At 35.9% G+C, this 25,915-nt stretch overlaps 1 protein-coding gene across 1 annotated transcript in view; it reads left to right on the forward strand.

Annotated features, from left to right (window-relative positions):
• The window catches only part of LOC103255080 (mirror-image polydactyly gene 1 protein-like), a gene marked incomplete at its 3' end in the record, with an annotated part of 67,200 nt that extends 41,942 nt beyond the window's left edge, over positions 1 to 25,258 (forward strand). Inside the window, exon 2 of the mRNA XM_008053046.1 lies at positions 25,028 to 25,258. Coding sequence (XP_008051237.1) covers positions 25,028 to 25,258 — 231 coding nt within the window. The remainder of the gene's footprint in view (positions 1 to 25,027) is intronic.
• Positions 25,259 to 25,915: the final 657 nt, after the last annotated feature.

Genomic DNA, 25,915 nt, shown 5'->3' on the forward strand with positions numbered 1-25,915 from the left:
AGATATGATTGAAATTTCACAAGCTAACATTTTAGTGATTCTACTAAATTATGATAAGAATAATTTTGAAATTTAAAAAAGATCATAAAGAAGTAGAAGTTATTCCCACTTCTACCTCGGGAGAATCACAGCCCTTCTCCTTACCTATGGAATCTGCCATGCAATACCACATCTAGAAAGGAAAGCCATCAAGACATAAGGACGTACAGAAAGATTTAGATTGGAAGTAGTCATTAAGAAACAGTTAATTAATGCACAAAAATTTATTAAGCATTGTTTGAGCTGTTAAAGATAAAATGATGAGGGAAACCTCTATAAGATCAGAGATTTCTATCTGCTTTGGTATCCTCAAGCATCTATTGTGTACTTGCCACACAGTATATGTATGTGTGTATATAGTTGCTCAATAAATGTTTATTGAACGAATAGCCCCTTTCAAGAATGATTTTGCCACAAGCAGATGTTCACTTAGCCACCAGAGGGCCTCCAGTAGCACTTGGCAGTTTTCAAAGAAATTTGCCGAAATCCACAGTGATGCCTTAGTAAGGAGAATCAATTTAAAATCCCCTTTTCGGATAGAGTAACTAATGAAGTTATTTTTGCTTACTCTTCTTTGTTTCATTACCTTTTTAAATCTTAGAGTTGTTTTGTTTTGTTTTATTCTTAGTGTTCACAAAGCATTCACTCTGTAATACACATTGATTAACAATAGGCTAGTCCTTAAATATCTATAGCTTATATTCTGCAACCCATATGCAAATTGCAAAGATTTTTGTCACCCTATAAAACATGAAAAATTAAGAATCATATGAAGCAGCCTTACAGAACAAGGAATTAATTCAGTCATTCTATAAATATTTATTAAACCCTTTTCTAGATAGCGGATAGAAATCAAATGGTGAAAAAACAGTTTTTCATAGTGCTTACTATTTATCCAGTTCAAAGGTCACAGTGCTATGGGAACACATGAGAAGATGACCTAATCTGGACACCAGGTCAGGTTTCTTGGAGACTTTCCTATCTAGGCTGAGATCCAAAGCTATGACTAGGAGATAGTCAAGTGAAGAGGGATAGTGTCAGTGTTCTAGAGGATGTGAAAATTCTTCCTAACTGGAGTATTGAGGTAAATAGGTGAATAGTGAGAAATGATCTGTAAAGAGAGACATGAAGAACTTTGTAAATGGTGTTTAAAGAAGTTAGACTTTATCCTAGGAACAGTGAGGAGCTATTAAAATGTTTTAATCCAGGGAGTGCATTCATATACGTGGTTTAGAAAACTCACTCAAGACAGTGGACAAGTGAAAACACTATTACAGACATCCACTTAAGAAAATAATGGCAGGCACTCTAAATTAAGATAATGGTAATGGAGCTTGCTATGGTTTGAACGTGTCTCCCAAAAGTTCATGTGTTGGAAACTTATTGCCATTGTAACAGTATTAAGAAGTAGGGCCTTCAATAAGTGATTTGGCCATGAGGACTCTGCCCTTAAGGGTGAATAATTGTTATTATTGTGGGAGAAGGTTAGTTATCTTGTGAGTTGGATCCTGATAAAAGGGTAAGTTTAGCCTTTATTTTCTCTCTCATGTGTACACTTCCACCTTCCACTTCCCCATGAGATGACCCTCACCAAATGCCCATGTCATGCTCTTGAACTTCTCTACCTCCAGAACTGTGAGGCAAATAAACTTCTATTGTTTATAAATTACCTAGTTTGTGTTATTCTGTTATAGCAGCAGATAAAGGTCTAAGACAGGACTGGAAAGAAACTGAAGCATGCAAAAATCTGCTTGCACTGATAAAGGATTTTAGCAAAGTCTCAGGGTACAAAATAAATGTGCAAAAGATAGTTGCATTCCTATACACCAACAGCAGGCAGGCAGAGACCCAAACTGAAAGCACAATCCCAATCACTGTAGCCACCAAAAAAATGAAATACCTGAGCATCTTCCTGACTGGAGAAGTGAAAGACCTTTACAATGAGAACTACAAAACACTGCTCAAAGAAATCCAAGAAGACACAAACAAATGAAAAAATAGTCCATGCTCATGGATAGGAAGAATTAACATTGTTAAAATGTCTGTCCTACCAAAGGCAATCTGCAGATTCAGTGCAATACCCATTAAGTTACCAACATCATTCTTCTCAGACCTGGAAATGACAATACAGAAATTCATATGAAAAAATAAACGACCACAAATAGCCAAAACAATCCTTAGTAAAAGAAACAAAGCAGGAGGTATTACACTTTCAGACTTTAAACTTTACTATAAGGCTACAGTAATCAAAACAGCCTAGTATATTGGTACAAGAACAGACATATAGAACAATGGAAGAGGATAGGGATTCCAGAAGCAAAGCCTGAATTTCTCTACTAACTCCTCTTTGATAAACCTCTAACAACAACCACTGGGGAGGGAAGAATCTATTCAGTAAATGGTGCTGGGAAAACTGGCTGATCACATGCAGAAGATTGAAACAGGACCCCTACCTATCACCATACACAGAAATTAACTCTAAATGGATCAAAATCCTAAACATAAAACCTCAAACTATAACTCTAAGAAAATGCAGGGGACACCCTTATGGAAATTGGAATCATCAACCAATTCCTAATTAGAACCCTAAATGCCCATACCTTATAATAACATAGACAAGTGGGACCTCTTCAAACTAACAAGCTTCTACAAAGCAAAAGAAACCATCAAGAGAGCAGGGAGACAGCCCACAGAATGGGAAAAAATATCTGCCAACTGCATATCTGACAAAGTTCTAACATCTAGGATCTACAAGGAACTCAAACATAACAAAAGGAAAAAAAACCAAACAGCCCCCTTAAAAAGTGGGCAAAAGACATGAATAGACACTTCTGAAAAGAAAATATATGGGCAGCCAACAGACACATGAAAAAGTGCTCAGCCTCATTCATCATCAGAGAAATGTAAATCAAAACCACATTGAGATACCACCTAAACCCTGTAAGAATGGCCATCATTAATAAAATAAGCAACAACAAATGCTGGCGAGGATGCAGAGAAACAGGAACTCTTCTACACTGCTGGTGGGAATGCAAACTAGTGCAACCTCTTTAGAAGACAGAGTGGCAGTTTCTGACAGAACTAGAAATTGACCTTCCATATGACCCAGCAATTTCCCTATTGGGAATATACCTGGAGGAACTCAAATCATTCTACAGAAAAGATACCTGCACACGTATGTTTGTTGCAGCTCTATCCACAATAGTAAAAACATGGAACCAACCATGTTTCCCATCGAAGCTGGACTGGCTTTAAAAAATTTGGTGCGTATACTCAATGGAATATTATGCAGCCATAAAGAAAGACAAACATATGGACTTTGCAGCAACTTGGATGGATTTAGAGTCAGTCATACTCAGTGATCTGCCACAGAAACAAAGAACAGAGTGCCATATGTTCTCACTCATAAGTGGACCTTGAACAATGATAATACTATAAGAAAGCTATTGGCAGTAGTGGGAAGCTGTCGGGGGAGGGGAAGGTGGGATTGGCAGTTGAGGGAAACTTCTAGGGGAGGGAGAGGCACACCTCATCAACAAGGGTACCTGCATACTCAATGTTTATATACCTAACCCTGAATTTACCCCATATCTTTATAATAAAAAAAGAAATTGAAACATGCAATGGAGATTTAAGTTTAAAACAACATGATTTGTTCAATTGTGAGGTGAGAAATAGGTTGTAAGTATGATGTATAGGTTTGGAGCTTTAACAACTGAGTAGATGGTTATACCTAGACAAAGGGGGAGGAAGAGAAAAAGCCAAATTGGAGGGGGGTATAAAATAAGATCATAAGTTCAGTTTTATACATTGAGTTGTGGATATTTGAAGAATGGTCTTGTGGACATGTCTATGAGGTAGTTATGAATATCTGGTGTTCAAGACAGAAGTCTGAGTTGGAGAGAAATATTTCACAGTTAAGAGTCATTATATATATGATTAAGTGAAGCCATGCGAGTGGGTTGAAATCATGGGAGAGTGAGTAGAATAAGACAATCGTTTAAGAGTTGAGAAACCAGAAGTTTATTATGAAGGCAGGGAAATAAGACATTTCCCAAAAGAATTAGCTTCATATAGGTCAAATAAGATGAAATGTCTTTTATTTTAATACAGAGGGAGTGATAGATACTGGAGACTCCCAAAAGGTGGAAGGATAGGAGGCCGTGAGGGTTCAAAATTACCTATTGGATCAGGTGTTGTGTACCCAAACTTCACCACAGTGCAGTAAATCCATATTGCAAAACTGCACCTGTTCTTCCAGAATCTATAAAAATAAAAACACATTTAACTGTATTTTATATTTAGCAACATGATTGGAGCAATTGGGGACAGAGCAGATTGTAGTACCTTGAATTAAAGTGGAGAAGGTAAAGACAGCAAGCATAGACATCTTGATTTAAATGAGATGATCCCAAACCAGGTACAAAAGAAATCCTACCTTTTAGAACAAACTGAAATATTTTCTGAATTTAGTGAGTCAGAATCCTTGGTAGAAAATAGGACCAAAATCTTCATAAGTAGTTATATCTGGTCTAAATAATTAAAGGTGAGTTCCTGAACTTTATTGTACTTCCCAAATTTGAACCTCGGTACAGTTCCATGTTCTCTTGCAATTCCAGAGCTATCCCACTCAGAGGAGGGACAAGGTAAGGCTTAGCATTTAGAGTCTTAGTGTGCTGTCAGGAATTGGGAACAGTGTTAACTATGCAGAACACCCCCTAGTCTGAGTAGTTGTTTGAAAAGGCAAATCTTGTTACCCTCTCTTTAAAATCCTTCAGTAACTTCTCATTTACCTTAGGATAAAGACCAAAATCTTCCATATTTCAAAAAGATTCGATGTGATCTGGTTCCTACCAAGTTTTTGATGTTCTCTGAGCACTGGCCTAACTGGGCTTCATTTAACTCTTCATCCGTTCTCTCAACAGAAGGCCCTAAGTACACATGCTTGAGTCTTTCCCCACCCTCTCTCTAATTAGTACCTACTTTTAGCTTTCAATCTCAACTCAAATGTCACCTCCCTTTCTTTATAGCATTTATAATAATTTGAAACATGTGTTTAGTCCATACTCTTATCTCTAGCCCTAGGAAAGTGCCCAGCACACAGTAGTCATTCATTTATAGGAGGAAGGGAAGCAGGGCCCAGGGTGTCTCAATGCAGTGACCCAATTCTAAGTAATGCAGAGCATATGTTTACAATATACATGCACCAACTGTACCCTGTATTCAACAATTCAATTAATCAAATGACTATTCAGAATATCTGTGTATGGAGCACTGTGCATTTGTAATAGTCTCATAAAATAAACTTATTTTGAATTCATATCTGAGATCAACAATGGCATTTATCCCTAATAGACTGTGAAATAAAACTGTATGTTCAACAGGACTTGGTTTACTTCTCCTAAGGGAGTTAGTTGGGATTATTAATTAAGTAAAAATATTGATGCTGTGTAAGAACAGTTGATTGCTGGCTGTTATCACATTTTCAGTATAGTAATTTATTTATGTTAATGGCATAAGGCATATTTACAATATTTGAGCAAATGACTCAGCCATTTGCTGAGAAACTGGCTACTACGGAGAGTATATGCTGAACTCGCCAAAAACTTTTTTGTCTAGAACTAATCCTCATGCAGATGACATTGTTACTTTAAAATTGTTCTTAGGGCAATCCCCTCCCACTGTGGGAGCTTTTCTGTCCTCTCAATAAATCCGACTTTCTAAACAAACTAATTAATTAATTAATTAGTTAAATTGTTCTAAGAATATCTTTATCTAAATACAATTAGGATTAAAAATTATGATACCATGTATTTAACTAGGCCTCTGCATTGAGAAATCTTGTTGAGGCAATTTAATTCATCCTTCAACACTAGGCAGGGATCTCTTCTATACCATATCCAAGAGCTTGTTATCTAGCAACTACATTAGCATAGTGAAAGCATCTTTTTTTATAAGGTATCAATATTCTATTGTGTAATTCTAATCAGCAAGTTCCATTCTGATCTGAAATCTGTTACCTCTGAAGCAATGAAGAACTTCATGAACTGCCTCTTCAAATACGTAAAGATACTTACCATGGGCTTTTAATTTCATCTCAATTCCTGGCCTGTATGTTTCCTTGACAATTTTCCATAAATCCTGATAAATTTTACAGGTCACTCACTAGCTGGTAAGCCCCTTGTGGTGGTGCTTTAATTTATTAATGTTATAAATTATAACAGACATAACTGAATTCAAGTCTGATTAGGTCTGATTTGGACACTGTTATAGCTTGGATATTTGTCCTCTCCAAACTTCATGTTGAGATTTAATTCCATGTGGTAGCCGGCCCGGTGGCTCAGCCTATAATCCCGTGCTTTGGAAGGCTAAGGTGAGTGGATTGCCTGAGCCCGCGGGTTCGAGACCCGCCTGGGCAACTTGGCGAGACTTCATCTCTACAGTAAATCAAAAAATTAGCCGGGCGTGTTAGCGCGCGCTTATAGTTCCAGCTACTCGGAAGGCTGAGGCGGAAGGATCGCCGGAACCCAGCAGGTCAAGGCTGTGGTGGCCGGGAGCGGCCACTGCACTCCAGTCTGAATGACAGCGTGAGACTCCAACTCAAAAAAAAAAAATTCCATGTGGTGGTGTTGGGAGGTGGGCCATGGTGAAAGATGTTTGGGTCATGGAGGCAGATTCTTCATAAATGGCTTAGTGCCTTTCTTATGGTAATGAGTGAATTATCACCCTATTCTCCATCTAGTCTCACTCTGTTAGAGCTGGCTGGGTTTTTTGTTGTTGTTTTGAGACAGGGTCTCCTCTATCACCCAGGCAGGATTGCAGTGGTGTAATCATAGCTCACCACCCTCGAACTCTTGGGCTCAAGCAAGTCTGTTTCAGTCTCTCAAGTAGCTAGAACTATAGGCATGGATGACCATGCCTAGCTAATTTTTTTTATTATTATTATTTTTAGAGACAGGGATTTACTGTGTTGCCCAGGCTGGTCTTAAATTCCTGGGATCAAGTGACTCTTTTTGTCTCAGCTTCCCAAAGCACTGGAATTAAAGGCAAGCCACCATGCTCAACCAGAACCGGTTGTTAAGGACAGTCTGGCACCTCCTCCTTCTTTCTCTTGCTACCTCTCTTACAATGTGATCTCTGCAGAAGCCAGCTCCACCATAAGTGGAAGTAGCTTAAGGCTCTTACCAGAAGCCCAATCTTTATCTTTTTCAACCATCAGCCTACTGTGAGCCAAATAAACCTTTTTTTTTCCTTTATAAATTACCCAGCCTCAGGTATTCCTTTTTAGCACCACAAAGTGCATGAAGACCGACACTATGCAATTGCTGGCCATGTTTGACTTCTTTGATTCCTACTGATTTTTTTTTTTTTTTGAGTTGGGGTCTTGCTCTGTTGCTCAGTCTAAAGTGCAGTGGCATGATCACCTTCTGGGCTCAGACAATCCTTCTACCTCAGCATCCCAAGTAGCTGGAATTGCAGGTGTATGCTACCACACCCAGCTGATTTTTTAATTTGTTGTGGAAACAAGGTCTCACCATGTTGCCCAGGCTGGTCTCAAACTACTGAGCTCAGGCATTCCTCTCACCTCAGCCTCCCAAAGTTGGCATAAGACGCTGTGCCTGACCCATTTTGAGTTACTTTTTGTGAAAGATGTAAAGTCTTTATCTAGATATATATACTTTTTTTTAATATGAACATTCAGTAGTTTCAGTACTGTTTATTGAAAAAGACTCTCTTTTGCCCATTACATTGCTTTTACTCCTTTATCAAAAATCAGTTCACGTTATTTGTGTAGATCTGTGTCTGGGCTCTTTATTTCCTTCCATTGATCTGTTTATCTATTCCTTTGCAATACAATGTGTCATGATCACCATAGCTTTATAGTAAGTCTTATAGTCGTGTGGTATCAGTGTTTTAACTTTGTTCTCCTTCAATACTGAGTTTTCTATTCTAGGTGTTTTGCCTCTCCACATAAACTCTAAAAATCAGTTTGTTAAGACAAAATAATTTGCTGAGATGTTTATTGGGATTGTGTTGTATATGTAGATCAAATTGGGAAGAACTGACATCTTAATAGTATTGAATCTTCTTATCTAAGCACATGGAATATTATTTAGGTCTTTGCTTTCTTTCATCCACATTGTATAGTTTTCCTTATATAGATCCTGTATATATTTTGTTGGATTATATCTAAGTATTTCTCTTTTTGATACTAAGGTAATCTCAAATTGCAGTTGTTCATTGCGGCTGTATGGGAAAGCAGTTGACTTTACAATAATCTTATGTCCTGCAGCCTTGCTGTAATCACTTATTAGGTCTAGTAATTGTTTTTGTTTATTTGCTTGCCTGGTTGGTTGGTTGGAATGGTTTTTGTCAATTTTGTAGGATATTCTACATTCACAATTCTGTCATCTGTGGACAAAGACAGTTTATTTCTTTCTTCACAATCTATATTCCTTTTCTTTTCTTTTCTTTTCTTTTTTTTTTTTTTTTTTTTTTGTCTTATTGCATTAGCTAGGACTCCCAGTACGATGTTGAATAGGAGTGGTAAAAATAAACATCCTTACCTTTTTCCTGATCTTAGGGGAAATGCATCTAATTTCTCTTACCATTAAGTATGATAACTGTAGGGTTTTTATGAATGTTCTACATCAAGTTGAGAGAGTTCCTCTCTATGCCTAATTTGTTGAAAGTATTTATCATGAATGGATGTTGGATTTTGTCAAATGCTTTTTCTGCACTTTTCTTCTTTAAACTATTTTGTGATGGATTACATTAATTGATTTTTGGATGCTGAACGTCTTGCATACTTGGAATAAATCCCACTTGATCATAGTATATAATTCCTTATATATTGTTGGATTTGATTTGCCAATATTTTGTTGAAAGTTTTCACACCAATGTTCATTAGAGATATTGGTCTTTCGGCTTTCTTTTCCTGTAATGTTTTAATCCAGTTTTGTATTAAAGTAATGCTGGCCTCGTTGATTGAATTAGGAACTGTTTTCTCTGCTTGTATTTTTTGTTTTATCTTGGATCTAGAGAATTGCTATCATTTCTTTCTTATATATTTAGGAGAATTCCCCAGTGTAACCAGTGAAGCAATTCTGCTTCAGCCTCTCAAGTAGCTAGGACTACAGGCATGGATGACCATGCCTAGCTAATTTATTATTATTATTATTATTATTGTTAGAGACAGGAATTTACTGTGTTGCCCAGGCTGGTCTTAAACTCCTGGGCTCAAGTGACTCTTTTGTCTCAGCTTCCCAAAGCATTGGAATTAAAGGCAAGCCACCATGCTCAACCAACATGGCCTGGTGCTTTCATTTTGGGAATGCTATTGACTATTGTATTTAATTTATTTAATAAATAAAAGCTTATTCCAATTACTTATTTCTCCTTCTGCGAATTTTGATAGTCTTTATCTTTCAAGTAGTTGATCCTTTTCATTTATGTTAATTGTTAGCATAGAGTTATTTACAATATTTTGATTATCCTTTTAATGTCCATAGGATCAGTACACATTAAACATTTCTAATCCAAAAATTCAAAATTTGAAATGCTTGAAATCCACAATTTTGTCAGCACCAACATGATGCCACAAGTGGAAATTCCCACACCTGAACTAAGGTAACAGGTTGCAGTCAAAATGCAGGCCCACAACACAAAGTTTATTCAGCATCCCCAAGAGAAAAAGGGCCTTCCTAGCCCACTTCAACTGCCATATATCTTTTCTCTGCATGCTCAGATTTCCCCATGCAAGCACCCACACATAATATTTGGCATGTATGCAGGCTGAACACACCAATGTCATATTCCTCGTGATGCCCCACTTGAGGACAGGATCTACACACGTTACTCACTATGGGGTTTTTTGTTTGGTTGGTTACTTGGTTAATTGATTTCTGTTTGTTGTTTGTATTTTGCTTATTCTTTGTTCTGTGGTATGAAGATAATTGTTGAAAATGTCAAAAAGGCCTGCAGATACCCCTTTGGAAAGCAGTGATAAGAAAAAAAGGAAGCATTTATGTTTATCTATGGCTCAGAAAGTCAAGCTATTGGAGAAACTGGACAACAATGTAAGTGTGAAATGTCTTACAGAAAAGTATGATGTTGAAATGAAGAAACAGGATACACTGTTGAAGTTTTATGCTGAAAGTGATGGTCAGAAGTTAATGAGAATTTTTTTAACTGCATAAAGCTAAAAATTAAGATCTTAATTATGTATTGAAAGAGTAGATCCGCCAGTGTTGCAGTGAATTCATGACACTTAATAGTGTGCTGATCATGAAACAAGTAAAGATCTATCACGCCGAACTGAAAATTGAAGAGAACTTTGATTATTCAACAGACTGGTTGCAGAAATTTAAGGAAAGACATAGTATTAAATTTATAAAGATTTGTGGTGTTAAAATGTCTGCTAACCACGAAGCAGCAGAGAAGTTTATTGACAAGTTTGCCAAGGCCATCTGATGTCATCAAACCACAAAAGAAGACAGCAAGAAATACCACAAAATATCAACAAAACAACTAGAAAACAATTAACAAAATGACAGTAGTAAGTCATTACCTATCAATAATTATCATTAATACAAATGATTAAATCTTCCAGTAAGAAGATACATAGTGGCTGAATGAACAAAAAACAAGACCCAACTATATGCTGCATACAAGAGACCTCACTTTTAAGGACACACATAGACTGAAAGTAAAGGGATAGAAAAAGATATTGCACTCAAGTAGATACCAAAAGAGCATATTTATATCAAACAAGATAGACTTTAAGTCAAAGACTGTAAAAAGGAAACAAAGAAGACATTACATAATAATAAAGGGGTTGATTTATCAAGAGAATATAAAACTTTTAAGTACGCATGCACCCAACATCAGAGCACCTATAAATATAAAAATAAATATTAAAAGAATCTGAAGAGAGAGATTGCAACACAATAATAATAGGGGACTTCAGTACTCCACTATAAATAATGGACAGATCATTCAGAGAGAAAATTAATGAAGAAACACATTGGATTTGAACAACGCTTTATACCAAAAGGACCTATACATATACAAAATATCCCTTTCAACAGGAACAGAATACACATTTTTCTCATGAAACATTCATGCGCATGGAACATTCTCCAGGATATGTCACATGTTAGGGCACAAAGCAAACCTTAGCAGACTTAAAAAGATTAAAATCATATAAAGTATCTTTTCTGACCACAATAGTGTGAACCTAGAAATCAAAAACAGGAGGAATTTCAGAAAATTCACAAATAAATGGAAATTATCAACATGCTCTTGAACAACCAGTGGGTCAGGGAAGAAATTAAAGGGGAGATTTAAAAATATCTTGAAGCTGGGCATGGTGGCTCACGTCTGTAATCCCAGCACTTTGAGAGACTGAGGTAAGAGGATTGCTTGAGCCCAGGAGTTTGAAATCAGCCTAGGCAACATAGTGAGACCTCGTCTCTAAAAAAGATCAATCAATCAATAAATAAAATAATATTTTAAGGCAAATGAAAATGGAAACACCACACACCAAAATTTATGGTATATGGAAAAGCCTTTCTAAGAAGAATGGTTACACAGTAAACACCTACATTAAAAAAGAAGAAAGATCTAAAATAAACATCATAACATTACTCCTTAATGAACTACGAAAAGAGCAGAGTAAACTTAAAGTTAGCAGAAGAAAAAAATAATAAAGCTTGGAACAGAATTAAATGAAATAGAGACTAGTAAAAAAGCAATACAAAAGATCAGTGCAATGAAGATTTGGTTTTTTGAAAAGATAAACAAAAATAACAAACCCTTAGCTAGAATAAGAAAAAGAGAGCAGAATCAAGGGAATAAGATCAGAAATGAAAGAGGAGACATCACAACTGATAACAGATCTACTCGTATAAAGGATCATAAGAGATTGCTATGAATAAATGAATATATACTAACCAGTTAGATAATCTAGAAGAAATAGAAAAATTTTTAGACACATAGAATCTACCAAGACTGAAACTCAATATAAAATCTGAACAGACCAGTAATGAGTAAGGAAATTGAATCAGTAATAAAAAGTATCTCATCAAAGAAAAGCCCAGGATTTGTAGTCCTTGTAATTTAGCCAAGAAAGGGGCTGTAGAAGAATGCAAAGATCTTTGGTCTGATAAAAAGGAAAACATAAGTTTTACGTTTAATTGACATCTTGGGGAGGCTTGAATGCCTCCACTCTCTATCTGCTTTGCAGGTCATGTAGCTGTTGAGATTTTTTTTGCTTCATAAATTGTTACTTACCAAAATTATCTTTGAAATCTGCTCTACTTAGAGGATAGATACAGACCCAGAACCTATCAATAGACTTACTTCCTCTTTAAAAATTATCATGAAAACAACACAAATCAATGGAATGATACACTGTATTCATGGATTAGAAGAATTAATATTGTTAAAATATCCATGGTATCCAAGACAATGTACAGATTCAGTGCAATCCCTATAAAATTAGAGTGTCATTTTTCATAGAAATAAAGAACAATCCAGCTGAGCACGGTGGTTCAGCTTGTAATCCCAGCACTTTGGGAGGCTGAGGCGAGAGGATTGCCTGAGCCAGGGAGTTCGAGACCAGCCTGGGCAACTTGATGAGACCTCGTCACGTGGTGGCATGCATCTGTAGTTCCAGCTACTTGGAAGGCTGAGGCGAAAGGATCACCTAAGCCTAGCAGGGGTCAAGGCTGCGATGGCTGTGAGAGTACCACTGCACTCCAGCCTGGGCAACAAGAGAGTCCAACTCAAAAAATAATAATAATAATAAATAATCGTAAAACTCATGTGGACCCACAAAAAAAAATCCAAATAGTTTAGACTATTTGGCTATTTTTGCTCAGTATCATGAGCTAAAAGAACAAGAGCTGGAGGCATCACAATACCTGATTTCAAATTATTCTATAAATCTGTACCAATTAAAACAGCATGGTACTGGAAAAAAAAAAAAAAAAGAAAGAAAGAAAAACTAGACCATTGACCAGTAGAACAGAATAGCGAGTGCAGAACTGAACTCATACATGTATCATTAATCGATTTTTGACAAAGCTGCCAAGAATACATGATGGGAAAAGGATAGTCTCTTCAATAAATGGTGCTGGGAAAACTGAATGTGTACATGCAGAAGAATGAAATTGAACCCTTATATTACATCCTTTACAAAACCCAACTCAAAATGGATTAAAGACTTAAGTGTAAGACTACTTGAACTATGAAACTACTAGAAGAAAACATAGGGAGAAAACTACATGACCTTGCTCTAAGCAGTGGTTTTGGATTTGATTCTAAAAGCACAGTCAACAAAAGCAAAAATAGATAAATGAGATTACACCAAACTAAAAAACTTCAGCACATCAAAGGAAACAGTATGAAGAGACAGCCTACAGCTTGGAAAACATTATTTGTAAATTATCTGGTAAAGGGTAAATATCCAAAATACATACAGAACTCAAACAATTCTGTAGCAAGAAAACAAAACACAAAAAATGAGCAAGGAACTTGAAAGACATTTCTCTATAGAAAACATACAAATGGCCAACGAATATATGAAAGAATGCTCAACATTGCTAATCATTAAGGAAATGCAACTTAAAAGCACAATATCTATCTCACACCTTTTAGGATGGCTATTTACAAAAGATAACAAGTTTTGGCCAGGATGTGGTAAAAAGGGAAACCTTGCATACTTTCGATGGAAACGTAAATTAATGCAGTTGTCCCCCAGTATCCATGCAAGATTGGTTCCAGTACTCCCTGCAGATAGCAGAATCCAAGGATGCTCAAGTCTCTTATATAATATGTTGTAGTAATTGCATATAACATATCCACATTCTCTTGTATACTTTAAATCATCTGTAGCTTACAATAAAATGTTACATAAATTGTTGTTGTATGGTATGTTTAAGAAATAATGACAAGAAAAAATCTGTACATGTTTGGTACATGTGCAACATTCTTTATTAAAAAATTTTTTTGATCAATGATTGGCCAAATCCACAGATGTAGAACCCATGGATTCAGAGGGCCAAATGTACAACCATTAAGGATAACTGTATAGGGGTACCTCAGAAAAATTAAAAATAGAAATACTACATGATCCTGCCATCCCATTTCTGGAGATTAACACAAAAAATTTTAAATCATTTTTTCAAAGAGATGTCTGCATTTCCATGTTCATTGCAGCACTATTCACAATAGCCAGATTATGAAATCAACCAAAGTGTCCATCAACAGATGAATGGACAGAGAAAATGTTGTGTGTGTGTGTGTGTGTGTGTGTGTATAGTATTAAACTTTTAAAGTTTAATACTATATACATGAAATAGTATTAAACTTTTAAAAATAAGCTATGAGTTCTGTAATTTGGCTTTGTTTTTAGTTTTCTAAAGTTTAATTATGTTTTGCTCCATGTACTCATGGGTTTTTCCCGTTAAGAGTTTTCTCAGCTTCTTTTAGGTTTATGTGTCTCACCATGTTTTCAAAGTTCTCAGTCATTATTTTTTTAAGTACTTTTTTTTAAAGCTCTGCCTTCTTTTATTTCTTCTTCCATGAGTCTAAGACCTGAATGTTAGATCTTTTATTTTAGTCCACAGGTCCCTGTAGTCTGATCATTTTTTTTTCAGTCTATGTCTCTGTTGTTCATATTGGGTCATATGTAATGTTCTGTCTTCCAGTTTACGTATTATTTTTCTGTCTTCTGAATTCTGCTATTGAGCCCATCCATTGGACTTTTCCTTTCAGTTATTATATATTTCAGTTCTGTATTTTCCATTTATTTCTTCATTACATCTTCTATTTCTTCCATCTTCTCAGAAGCAGAAGTCTCTCATCTATTAAATTTGAAAGTATAACTTTTTAATTTTAATTTTAGTAATGTCCATAAAAATTATATTTATTTGTTATATGATAAAATTTGGGATAGACTTTGTTGCCTATTATCTATAATGGAGTATATAAATATAAGTGACTTTGTGAGTATAATCCTCTACGACTCTGCTTCCAATGTCACCAAATTCATGAAGCACGTAATCCACTCTTGGATAAATCAGGAACTGACTCCACATCAGTTCCAAGTGCTGTAGTACATTTAACAGCTACTTTTTAATGAATCCTTAGAATTAGTTGTATAGATCATTATATTTCTTTTCTAGTCAATGAATTCAACAAATATTATATCATGAATTGTAGCATCTAGAAGACTTTCAGTAAATATTAATAAATATGTTGACCACTATATCTACTTTAAAATTCTTAAACTTTTGGGTTCAGTATTACTTGACTTACTTTATATAAGTTATTTCCTCTCTGAAATTACTTTAAGTTATTTTATTAAAATAAACCAACTGCAGCAACAGAGGAAGTAAACCAATGGAATGACTAGACTGATATACAGATTAAATCTTCTCATCTACATATTTAACCATTCTGAATGTATTTCTCTCTATTTATATGTCATTCAGAATTAAGACCTATTATACTGGAACATAAGCTGATTTCCTTAAAAATAAGTGAGGAAGTCAACTATCTTCTTGAAAGGGCCTTAGCGAATTAATGCAGTAAACCAGTAAGCAAAAGCAGACACTGTCCTTTCAGAAATGTATTCTTAGGAAAAGTCAGCACATACTTCTACATTTCATACTTGCTTTGATTTTATTTATTTTAATTCAGCAAAACAAGCCAAACGTGCTCCCCTTTTTTAAAAAAAAGATTTAAAAATATTATCAGTAAGTGAATAAAGGTTGAGAAAACTAGTTTACTTCTTCTAGTCATGAAAAACCGGTATAAACAGGCAATTGTTTCCCTTAGCAAAGGATTTATTTGTATTAAATGTCTGAATATTGTGTCTATTTTATACTGAATTAATTAACTACAAGTCTTTTCTTTTAAAAATCATACAGGTATGAATGAATGCCTGTTCTTTGACAGGTATCGTGCCAGATATTTTCACACATGTAAATCACCTCCTTTCATTATCATATGTACGCCATGAGATTTTTCTCATTATTTTAGGGTTGAGGAAATTAATATTCAGAGGGTAAACTGTTTTTCTCAAGGTCACACAGAGTGAATGACAGGACTGAAATCTGAATCCACATCTTCTAAATTCAACCTAATGTCTTTTCATCTGTACCAATTTCAGCATTCTTGACATACTAGTCTGGATAATTCTTTTGTTGTTGGCAACTGCCCTCTATATTACAGGATGTTTAGCAGCATCTCTAGCCTCCATCTACTAAATGCTCGTAGCGTCCCACCATCCCTCTACAGTTGTAACAACCAAAAATGTCTTCAGACACTGCAAAATGCCCTCTGAGGTACAAAATTATGATTACTGATCTATATTATTGCACCTCACCTCTGAATTTTAACCCCAAAATATTCAATTAAAAGAAACCATATATGGAACACATAATTGAGCAATTACTATAAAATAAATGAAGCATAAACAGAAGAGTAAGTGCATATGGCAGGATGCTGAACAAAATGATCTCATATAAGACTTGAGTAATACCTGATTGTGGAGACAAGAGAGGAAGTCAGGAAACGTTGCAAGAATAAGCTGAATCCATGTGTGACATTCACTTGAGAGAGAGAGCTCAATGAGCAGGTAAACAGACAAGTTGAGAAGAACATAAATATCTGCAAGCAAAACATACAAATCGGTCATTCAAAGATATTTTAGGCTGAGGAAGTATAGATAGTCAGGGATCAGGAAAATAGGGTCACAGACAGACCAGAAAGCATTGAAATCTAGACAGAAACCACTTCAGAAAGTAAGTCTATTTCATGATATTTACTGAAGTAATGCCCATGGAAGAACATGTCCTACCATTAGACTCAATGTAGTGAGCAGCATAGGAGATAATGTACAGGCTTGTTTGATATGAATTAGAAATATAATGTGAAGTATTTACCGAGTAAAAATATTTTAAAGTCTCTATACTAAATTATAAAAATAAAGTTCATAAAGAATTGCATAATTTCAAAACTGGAATAATGAATTGAAGTTTTATCTTGTTACCCCATTAACTTCCTAGTTAATAGAAATAGTTCCCACCCTATGTGGCTATTATGTGAACCACACAATTAGTTACATGCTTCGGAACTTCTGAGAGTGATTTAATGACTTTTATGCTATTTTATCCTTTATTCTTGCTATAGCTTAAGATATGCCATACAATTTAAGTGCCATCGAGTTACAACACTTCTGCTATGGTGAAATTAGTAACTTTGGAAAGAAGGTATATTTGATATGACTTTTTGAAGAAAGCTAAACAATGGGGCCCTGTTGTCAATTTAGGGAAGAGCACTCTGAGGGAAATGAAACACTAAACCAAAAAGGTACTTCAATTGTTATAATTTATATATGCTGGGAATATAGCTCTCCTACATCACCTTTATTCCTATAGAAAATTTTCCTTAGAATTATACACATTTGCCTTTATTCAATTCTTAAGGAGTATAGTCTTCTTATAAAATAAAATTACCCATATAAATGGAGTATTAATATGTAGGAACTGGGAAGCGAATCACAAAAAGCAATTAAAAAAACAAAAAGTATTATAAGTTCTAAGGAGGAAAAGAGTAAGACCTATGAGACAGACTAACAAAGAGGAAACATCAAAATTTAGACTGAAAATTCATATAGGCTTGTCTGAGAAAGTGATATTTTTGCTTACATTTTTGTCAGGTGGAAGCATGGAGGGAAAGACTTTTTTTAAAAAGAAAGACTACCTTAAGCTGGAAAAGGCTTGAAAAGCTGAGGACCTGACTAAAAGAAAGGAAAGATAGGCCAGATGATGCAAGGCTACTTGTAGACCACAGCAAGTATAGTAGAAAGACTGTGGGTTCAAATTCTGGCTCTGCTATGTGTATGGGATTGATTAAATTGCTTATCTCTGTTTTTGTTTTATGAGTAAAAAGAGAATATTAATAGAACTTCTCAGGCAAGTTGTTTTGTGATTCAATGAGTTAAAATACACAATTTATTGTTTTTAGATAATTTTCTAAGTGCAAAAGAATGGTATTGTGGGAATTTTAGGTGACATTGTCTACTTTTTTTTTTTTAGAGAGATAGGGTCTCACTCTGTTGCCCAGCCTGGAGTATAGAGTATAGTGGTGCAATTATTGCTCACTACAACCTTGAGCTTCGAGGCTTACTGAAAAGCTATTGCAGGGAATTTAAGTGATACTATCTGCTTTATCTTTTTTTGGGGGGGGACGGTAGAGACAGGGTCTTGCTATGTTACACTGTTACCCAGAGTGAGTGGTCTTGAACTCCTGGCCTCACGTGATCCTCCCATCTCAGCCTCCCTTAATGTTGGAATTACAGACATGAGTCGCCCTGTCCAGTGTACTTTATCTTTTTAAAACACAGGTCCCCATTTCTGAAAGAACTAGGAATTGACCTTCCATATGACCTAGCAATCCCCCTATTGGGAATATACCCGGAAGAACTTAAGTCATTCTACCAAAAAGATACCTGCACAGGCATGTTTGTTGCAGCTCTATTCACAATAGCAAAAACATGAAACCAACCATGCTGCCCATCAAAGCTGGACTGGATAAAAAAAATGTGGTACATATACACAATGGACTATTATGCAGCCACAAAGAAGGACAAACATATGGACTTTGCAGCAACTAGGATGACTTTAGGGTCTATAATACTCAGCGATCTATCACAGAAACAAAGAACAGAGTACCAATTGTTCAACTGACCTTCAGCAATTATCATAATACTCTAAGAAAGGGATTGGCAGTAGCAGGAACCTGCCAGGGGAACGGGGGCTGGGATAGGCAGTTGAGGGAAACTGCCGGGGGAGGGAGGGACACACCTCATCAACAAGGGTACCTGCATAATTAACATTTGTATACCTAACTCTGAATTGTACCCCACATCTTTAAAATAAAAAAATAAAACACGGATCCCCAATACCCTTGCCCACACGAGTACCAGTCCATGACCTGTCAGGAGCTGGGCCACACAGCAGGAGGTGAGCGACAAACAAACAAGTGAAGCTTCATCTGTATTTACAGCCACTCTCCATCACTGGCATTACTGCCTGAACTCCATCTCCTGTCTAATCAGCAGCAGCATTAGATTTTCATATGAATGTGAACCCTATTATGAACTGCACATGCAATGGATCTAGGTTGTGTACTCCTTATGAGAATCTAATGCCTGTTGATCTGAGGTGGAGCTGAGGCAGTGATGCTAGCGCTGGGAGGTGGCTGCAAATACAGATTAACATTAGCAGTGAGGTTTGACTGCACAGAGACCATGAATCGACTGTCTGCAGATGCATATCAAAATAATCTCATAATAATTATTTCATCATATATTACAATGTAATAATAGAAATAAAGTGCACAATAAATATAATGTGCTTGAATCATCCCAAAACCATCTTCCCACCCCCCAGCCTGTGGAAAAATTGTCTTCCATGAAACCCATCCCTGATGCCAAAAAGATTGAGGACTACTGATTAAAAGATCACTTTAGCTACTTCCTTTGTTTGAGAAAGTCTTGATAGTAATTAAGAGGTTTTCACGGCATCTTGAATGATGAGTGGCTTTCTGAACTTGAGATTGAGAGTAAGATCCAAAACATGTCCATCTGAGATAAAAGTCAAAACCAAATATAAGTTTGTCCCCCCAAAATTAAATAATGGAAGGCAAGGATGAAAAAATGATTAGGAATTCAAATCGGGATGTCATAATTTTAATAATGATGAGATTTTAAAAACTGAATCACTGATTCTTAATGTTTAATTTGTTATAGTATACTGGTTAGTGCTATAAACATGATACACAAATGCAGAATTTCCAAACTAAGTTGGCCCACTGTTAGTTTCAAATGAGGCCATATCTGTAAGGTTAAAGTATAAAGGAATGGAGTAGGCTAAGATTTTTTAAATAGTTGACAGAAAGCAAACGCCATTAAAGAAACAATGATAAATTGAATTTCATTTAAATTAAGAACGTACCTTTATTAGAAGACAATGTTAAGAGTCGGCCATAGTGGTATGTGTCTGTAATCCCAGCTATTCAGGAGGCTGAGGCAGAAGGATCACTTGAACCTAGGAGTTCAAGGCCAGCCTTGGCAACACAGTGAGATCCCATCTCTAAAAATAAATGAGACATAATTAAGAGAATAAAATGTGACTGCATCCATGTTAGGGTGACAAAAGTTAAAAGCGCTGATAATATCACTAAGGGAGGATGTAGAGTAACTGAAACTCTCATGCATTGCTAACAGGAATGTAAACTGGTACAAACAATGTAGAAGAATGTTAGCAGCATCTACTAAATCTGAAGATATATACACCAGTGGTCTCCAGCCTTTTTGACATCCGGTGCTGGTTTCATGGAAGACAATTTTTCCACGTAATGGGGAAGAGGATCGTATCTGGACGATTCAAGCACACTACATTTATTGTGCGCTTTATTTCTATTATTGCATTGTAATATATAATGAAATAATTATACAACTCACTATAATGCAGAATCAGTGGGAGTCCGGAGCTTGTTTTCCTGCAATTAGACGATCTCATCTGGGGGTGATGGGACGCAATGACACACAAATTGTGTTGCTTATATACAGTCTACTTTGTAATCTCATTTTGGTTGCTGTCACTGCAAAAAACACTGCTTCATAAAGATAGAATGTTGGAAAGGAAAGCAAACTTTTCAGTGCTTTTGTGGCAATCTCAGGATAGTCTTCCTTGACTTTAATCCAGAATGTATGGAGATTTGAAGTTGTCTCAAACATACTTTTAAGGCCACTGTCATTTACAATCTCAAGCAGTTAATCTAGCATGGACAAAGTTGATTCACCTGACTTATACACAAATGGGTTACAGATTCGTTTCTTCCCAGTTCGGGAAGTAATGCTCAAACTCTTCTGAAAGCTGAGATGGGTGATCATGCACCAACTGGGAGAAAGAAGACACTGGCTTAGTCTCTTTCACAATTCCTGCTAATATTTGAAACATGTCAAAAATCCCAATGTTCACTCGCTACCTCCTCCCTCAGTTCCAGCTTGGCTTTGAATGTAGCCACTTTATCTGCCAACTTGAACACAGTTGTCATTCTCCTCCTGAAGTGACAGACTGAGTTCATTGAGCAGGTTGAATATGTCACACAGGTAAGGATGTTTTGTGACCCATTCTGAGTCACTGAAATGTGCTGCCAGTTGTGACTGTTTTTCTAAAAGAAATCTCTGAGATAGTTCTTGTAACTCAAAAACTCGGTCCAGTAATCTACCTTTCGAAAGCCAAATCACATATGTGCTCTTCATCCATCTCCTCACAGGGCTTCACTAACAATGTGAATTAAGGCATATACTTTAGTGTGATTGATCATTTTAATCACATCCTGCAAAAAATTGTTAAGTTCTGGTTACATTTTTTGACTAGCCAGCATTTCTCTATGGATGACACAGTGCATAGACTCACATTCAGAAGCAACCTCTTTGACTTGAGTAGTGAAACCAGAAAACTATCCAGTCATGGCAGCCGCTGCATTCATGCATATACCAACACAGAATGACCAATTCAGTTTTCCTGATATGTAATCATTCAAAGACTAGAATAGTTCTGCAGCTGTGGCATTGGTTGGCAACAAAAGTATACATAACATATTCTCATACACATCCTCCTGAAGAAAATGTATCACACAGAAACAGCATTGTTGCCTTATTGTCATCGTCAGTAGACTCGTCAACCTGGTTTGTGTACCATAACTCATTAAACCTCTTTAACAATTGTGCCTCAATATCTTCTGCTATTTCATCAATTTGTCTAGTTATGGTGCTAGTTAAAGGGGGAATATGTGCCACCTTTTGCACTGCAGCCTCTCCTAAAAGTTCACAACAAATGTCCTTAGCAGCAGGCAGGATCAACTCTTCACCAATAGCAAAGGGCTTCTTAGATTTAGCAATGCAATTAGCCACTAGGAATGATGATCTCAGTGCAGACACATTTGATGAAGTGATGGCCTTCAATAATTGCTTCTGTTCTGTGTTTACTTTTTACTTTTGAAAAACTTCAAAGGCTTGTCTTTTTTATTATTATTATAGGAATGTGGGGTACAAGTGAGGATGAACTACATAAGTAGGCTGCATGCGGGTGAAGTTTGGGCTTCTAACTGACCCTCACTCCCCCGGTAATGAACCTAATACCCTTTGTATTATCACGTGTCCCCTCCTCCCTCCATCCCACCAGTGCCCAGTGACTGCAAAGCCTTGTCTTTTAATGCAGGGTGCTTGGTCTCCATGTGGCAAAGCAGTTTTCAAGGTTTCATAGCTTCATTGGATAGCCAGTCACCACATAATATACAAAGTGGGTTTGGAGAATGTGAATCACCTGTTGCAATGAACCCATAGTTTAAGTAGGACTCTTGGTATTTTCTTTTAAATGCAGCTTTCTTTTTGTTGGCAGTCTTAGAGTCTTCTGTCTCATCATTGGATCTTTCTCCCTTTTCAAAGAAGCTCTCCAGTGACGTTTGGTTTTTACTCATTTTGGCTAGGGTTAGCTTGTGGGCTTACTAAAACTGTAACTGAGACAAGTGTGAAGTGGGGGAAAGAGGTGTGGATAGAAGTGGTAAATAAAATAATAGGCAGGCCACGCACAAACTGAAATAAGTGTTGAATTGTGACTTAAAGCCTGCTACCAGATGAAGTTGTACAACTCACTGATAGGGTGTGATATGTGTCTGCAAGCAGTTGATTTATTATGGTCTCTGTGCAGTCAAACCCCACTGCTAATGTTAATCTATATGCAGCCACTCCCCAGCACTAGCATCATGCCTCAGCTCTACCTCAGATCATCAGGCTTTCAATTCTCATAAGGAGTGCACAATCGAGATCCTGAGCTTACGCAGTTCACAATAGGGTTTTGTGCTCCTATGAGAATCTAATGCCCATGCTGATCTGACAGAACGCAGAGCTCAGGCAGTAATGTGAATGATGGGGAGCAGCCATAAATGCAGATGAAGCTTTGGAGCAGCCATAAATGAAGATGAAGCAGTTCCCCACCGCTCACCTCCTGCTGTGCCACCTAGTTCCTAACAGGCCAGGGACTGACATTAGTCCATGGCCCCAGGGGTGGGGGACCCCTGACGTACACCCTATGAACAAATTCTACTTTAGAAATGAATACCTAGGACCATCAAAAGACACTCTCAAGAATTCACAGCAACAATAAATGATTAACTAAGTCATAGATTAGGTATATAACAATATTTTATAGCAGTTAAAAACAATGAATTACATGCAACATGAGGAGTCTTATAAATCTATTGTTGAGCAAAATAAGCCAGACAATAAGTTCAAAAACAGGTAATGCTAATCTTGATAGAGGTTGCATTAGTAATTACCTTTTGAGGTGGAGAACTGAGAGGGAACACTGGGGACTCTCCTAGGTTTCTGAGTTTGTTCTGCGTTTTGCTCTTTACATTTTGTCAAGCTGAATACTTTATATACAAGTATGTGCACTTTATGTAATTTAAAGTATAATTAGCAATTTAAATGTCATTAATAATGTTTCAAATATAAGAAACATACATAGACATCTTTTTTATCTAAAAGGTTTTTTTGTTTCTTCCTTCTTTTCTTTCCTCCCTTCCTTCCTTCCTCTCTTCCTTCCTTCCTTCCTTCAACTTTCAAACACAGAGGGGTGGGCTGAAGAGAATTGGATCAGGCAGGATGCAGAAAGTGTGAGAGAATATAGAACAAAATAGGAAATGAGCACAAAACAAAGTCTTTCAGCATATGGATTGGTAGAAAGAACTGAGAAGAAATAATATAGGAGTATTTTGATTAATAACATTGTGAAAAAGAAAAAAAAAGATATTTTCACACTCTTCCAACATGGCCCTGTACACTGTTTTAATTGTATATGTAGTAATCAATTGACTAGCGCTTGGTAACAGAATCTTTTCTTAGAGGCTAATTTGAAACCTGAAATGATTTCATCTGGTGAAAATTATATTGCTTTCTTTCACATTATCAAACTATATTATATAGTTAGATTATTTTACTTCAAGTCTCCAATCGACATTTCCTTTGTATGCATATACTGAAATGATTTTATTTAATAAAAAAGAACATCTCCTATGTGGATTCTAAATTTCCCTTATTAAATATTTATATTTTCAAAATGTCTTTATTTAATTGAGTGAGGTGCTTGGTGCCATTTCAAAATAACCGCAGGTGGTAGGTGTAATGACAAATCAAAGATCTGACCTTTAGCATTTTAGGATTCTATTTGTCTGCATTTTCTTCTGCATTCATTTAATCTTAATTTATATGCTATTTTTCTGTATGACTTAATGAGTGAATGTATTGATCATAAGATTAATTAACCAAAAAAATACATATACTATATATCTCAATACATATTATTTCTGTGCAATCTGACTAGTTATTTTAGCTTTATATTTCAGCTGTGACAAGTATAAAATGCTGTGTATAAGGCTGGTCAGTATTTGCATAAACCTCATCCATTCTCATTAAGTACTTAGCAGAATAGACCCTGGATCTACGAAACCAGGACCTGTTCTATTTCTTTTCACTTCTTTCCATTTATTGTATTATTTTATTTGGCGAGACTTTATTCTCTCATTTTATGCTATTCCTTTTAAAGAAAATTGAATGTAGTATTTACACTGATATAATTAAATTAACATCTTGAAGCATCTTTTTGTGTGCTTTGGTAGCATAATCATTTATCTGGATAGCTTTCAGCCTAGAAGCAGAGAAATTGTCAATTATAATATTGTGACATAAAAATTACTTTCATTTACCCATTTAAGCATTTCTTTATTGATTTTTAGAAAGGAGTTTCTAAATGGAGATTTTTGTTAAATGGAGATTTTTATTAAGTAAATCATTGATCGGTCAGTCTACATTATTTACCTTCGAATTGTTTTTGTTTTTTCTCAGTTTACATAAATCATTATCTCAAGAAGAAAATCTAAAGGATCAGTTTAACCATACCCTTAGTACCTATGAAGAAGCTTTAAAAAACAGAGAGAACATTGTTTCCATCACTCAACAACAAAATGAGGAACTGGCTACCCAACTGCAGCAAGCCCTGACAGAGCAAGCAAATATGGAATTACAACTTCAACATGCCATAGAGGCCTCCCAAGTGGCCAATGAAAAAGTTCAGAAGTAAGTAAAATGATCTTGCGTTACTTTAAAAACATAAAATAAACAAAAAACACTTTTTGTAGGAGTTAAACAATACATATTTATTGTTCCTGCCGTTAATAGTTTAAGATCAAAATAGATTGAACCAAGTGAACTTTTTTAGATTGGATACCATAACTATATCTCAGTTCAGAAAAATCATTTTCTTGGGAATCATTGTTACTGTTTAGGGCAAACCAGTTTTATTTAATAATGGATAATCCATTCATGAAGGCCATACTATTTAAATCATTTCACTGTCCCAAGTTAATAGGCAAAATTACTGGCAAGAAGAAGAGGTAGTCAGGTTACCATCTGTACTCATTTAGCTTTACAGTAACCCTGCTTGCATTGAGATCATATATGACCTTGCAATCTGAGACATCTAGATGCATAGCATCCAGTACAGTGAAACTAATTTTCTTGTATTGTTCTTCTGAAGTATTTGATACAGCTTTTCACACTGCATAATTATATTTATTTTGAATTATCTTTGCATTTTTATTAAAATTTAAATAAAGCTTCATAATCAGTCAGTCCTATGACAGCTAACAAAATGTTAACAAATAACTTATCAGGCAAAAAATTACTCATTAACTTATAGGACTTGAACACTGTAGCCGAATTTTCTTGAGGCAG

Source organism: Carlito syrichta, unplaced genomic scaffold, assembly GCF_000164805.1.
Source record: "Carlito syrichta isolate Samal-C Ts95f unplaced genomic scaffold, Tarsius_syrichta-2.0.1 Scaffold287789, whole genome shotgun sequence".
NCBI lineage: Eukaryota > Metazoa > Chordata > Mammalia > Primates > Tarsiidae > Carlito > Carlito syrichta.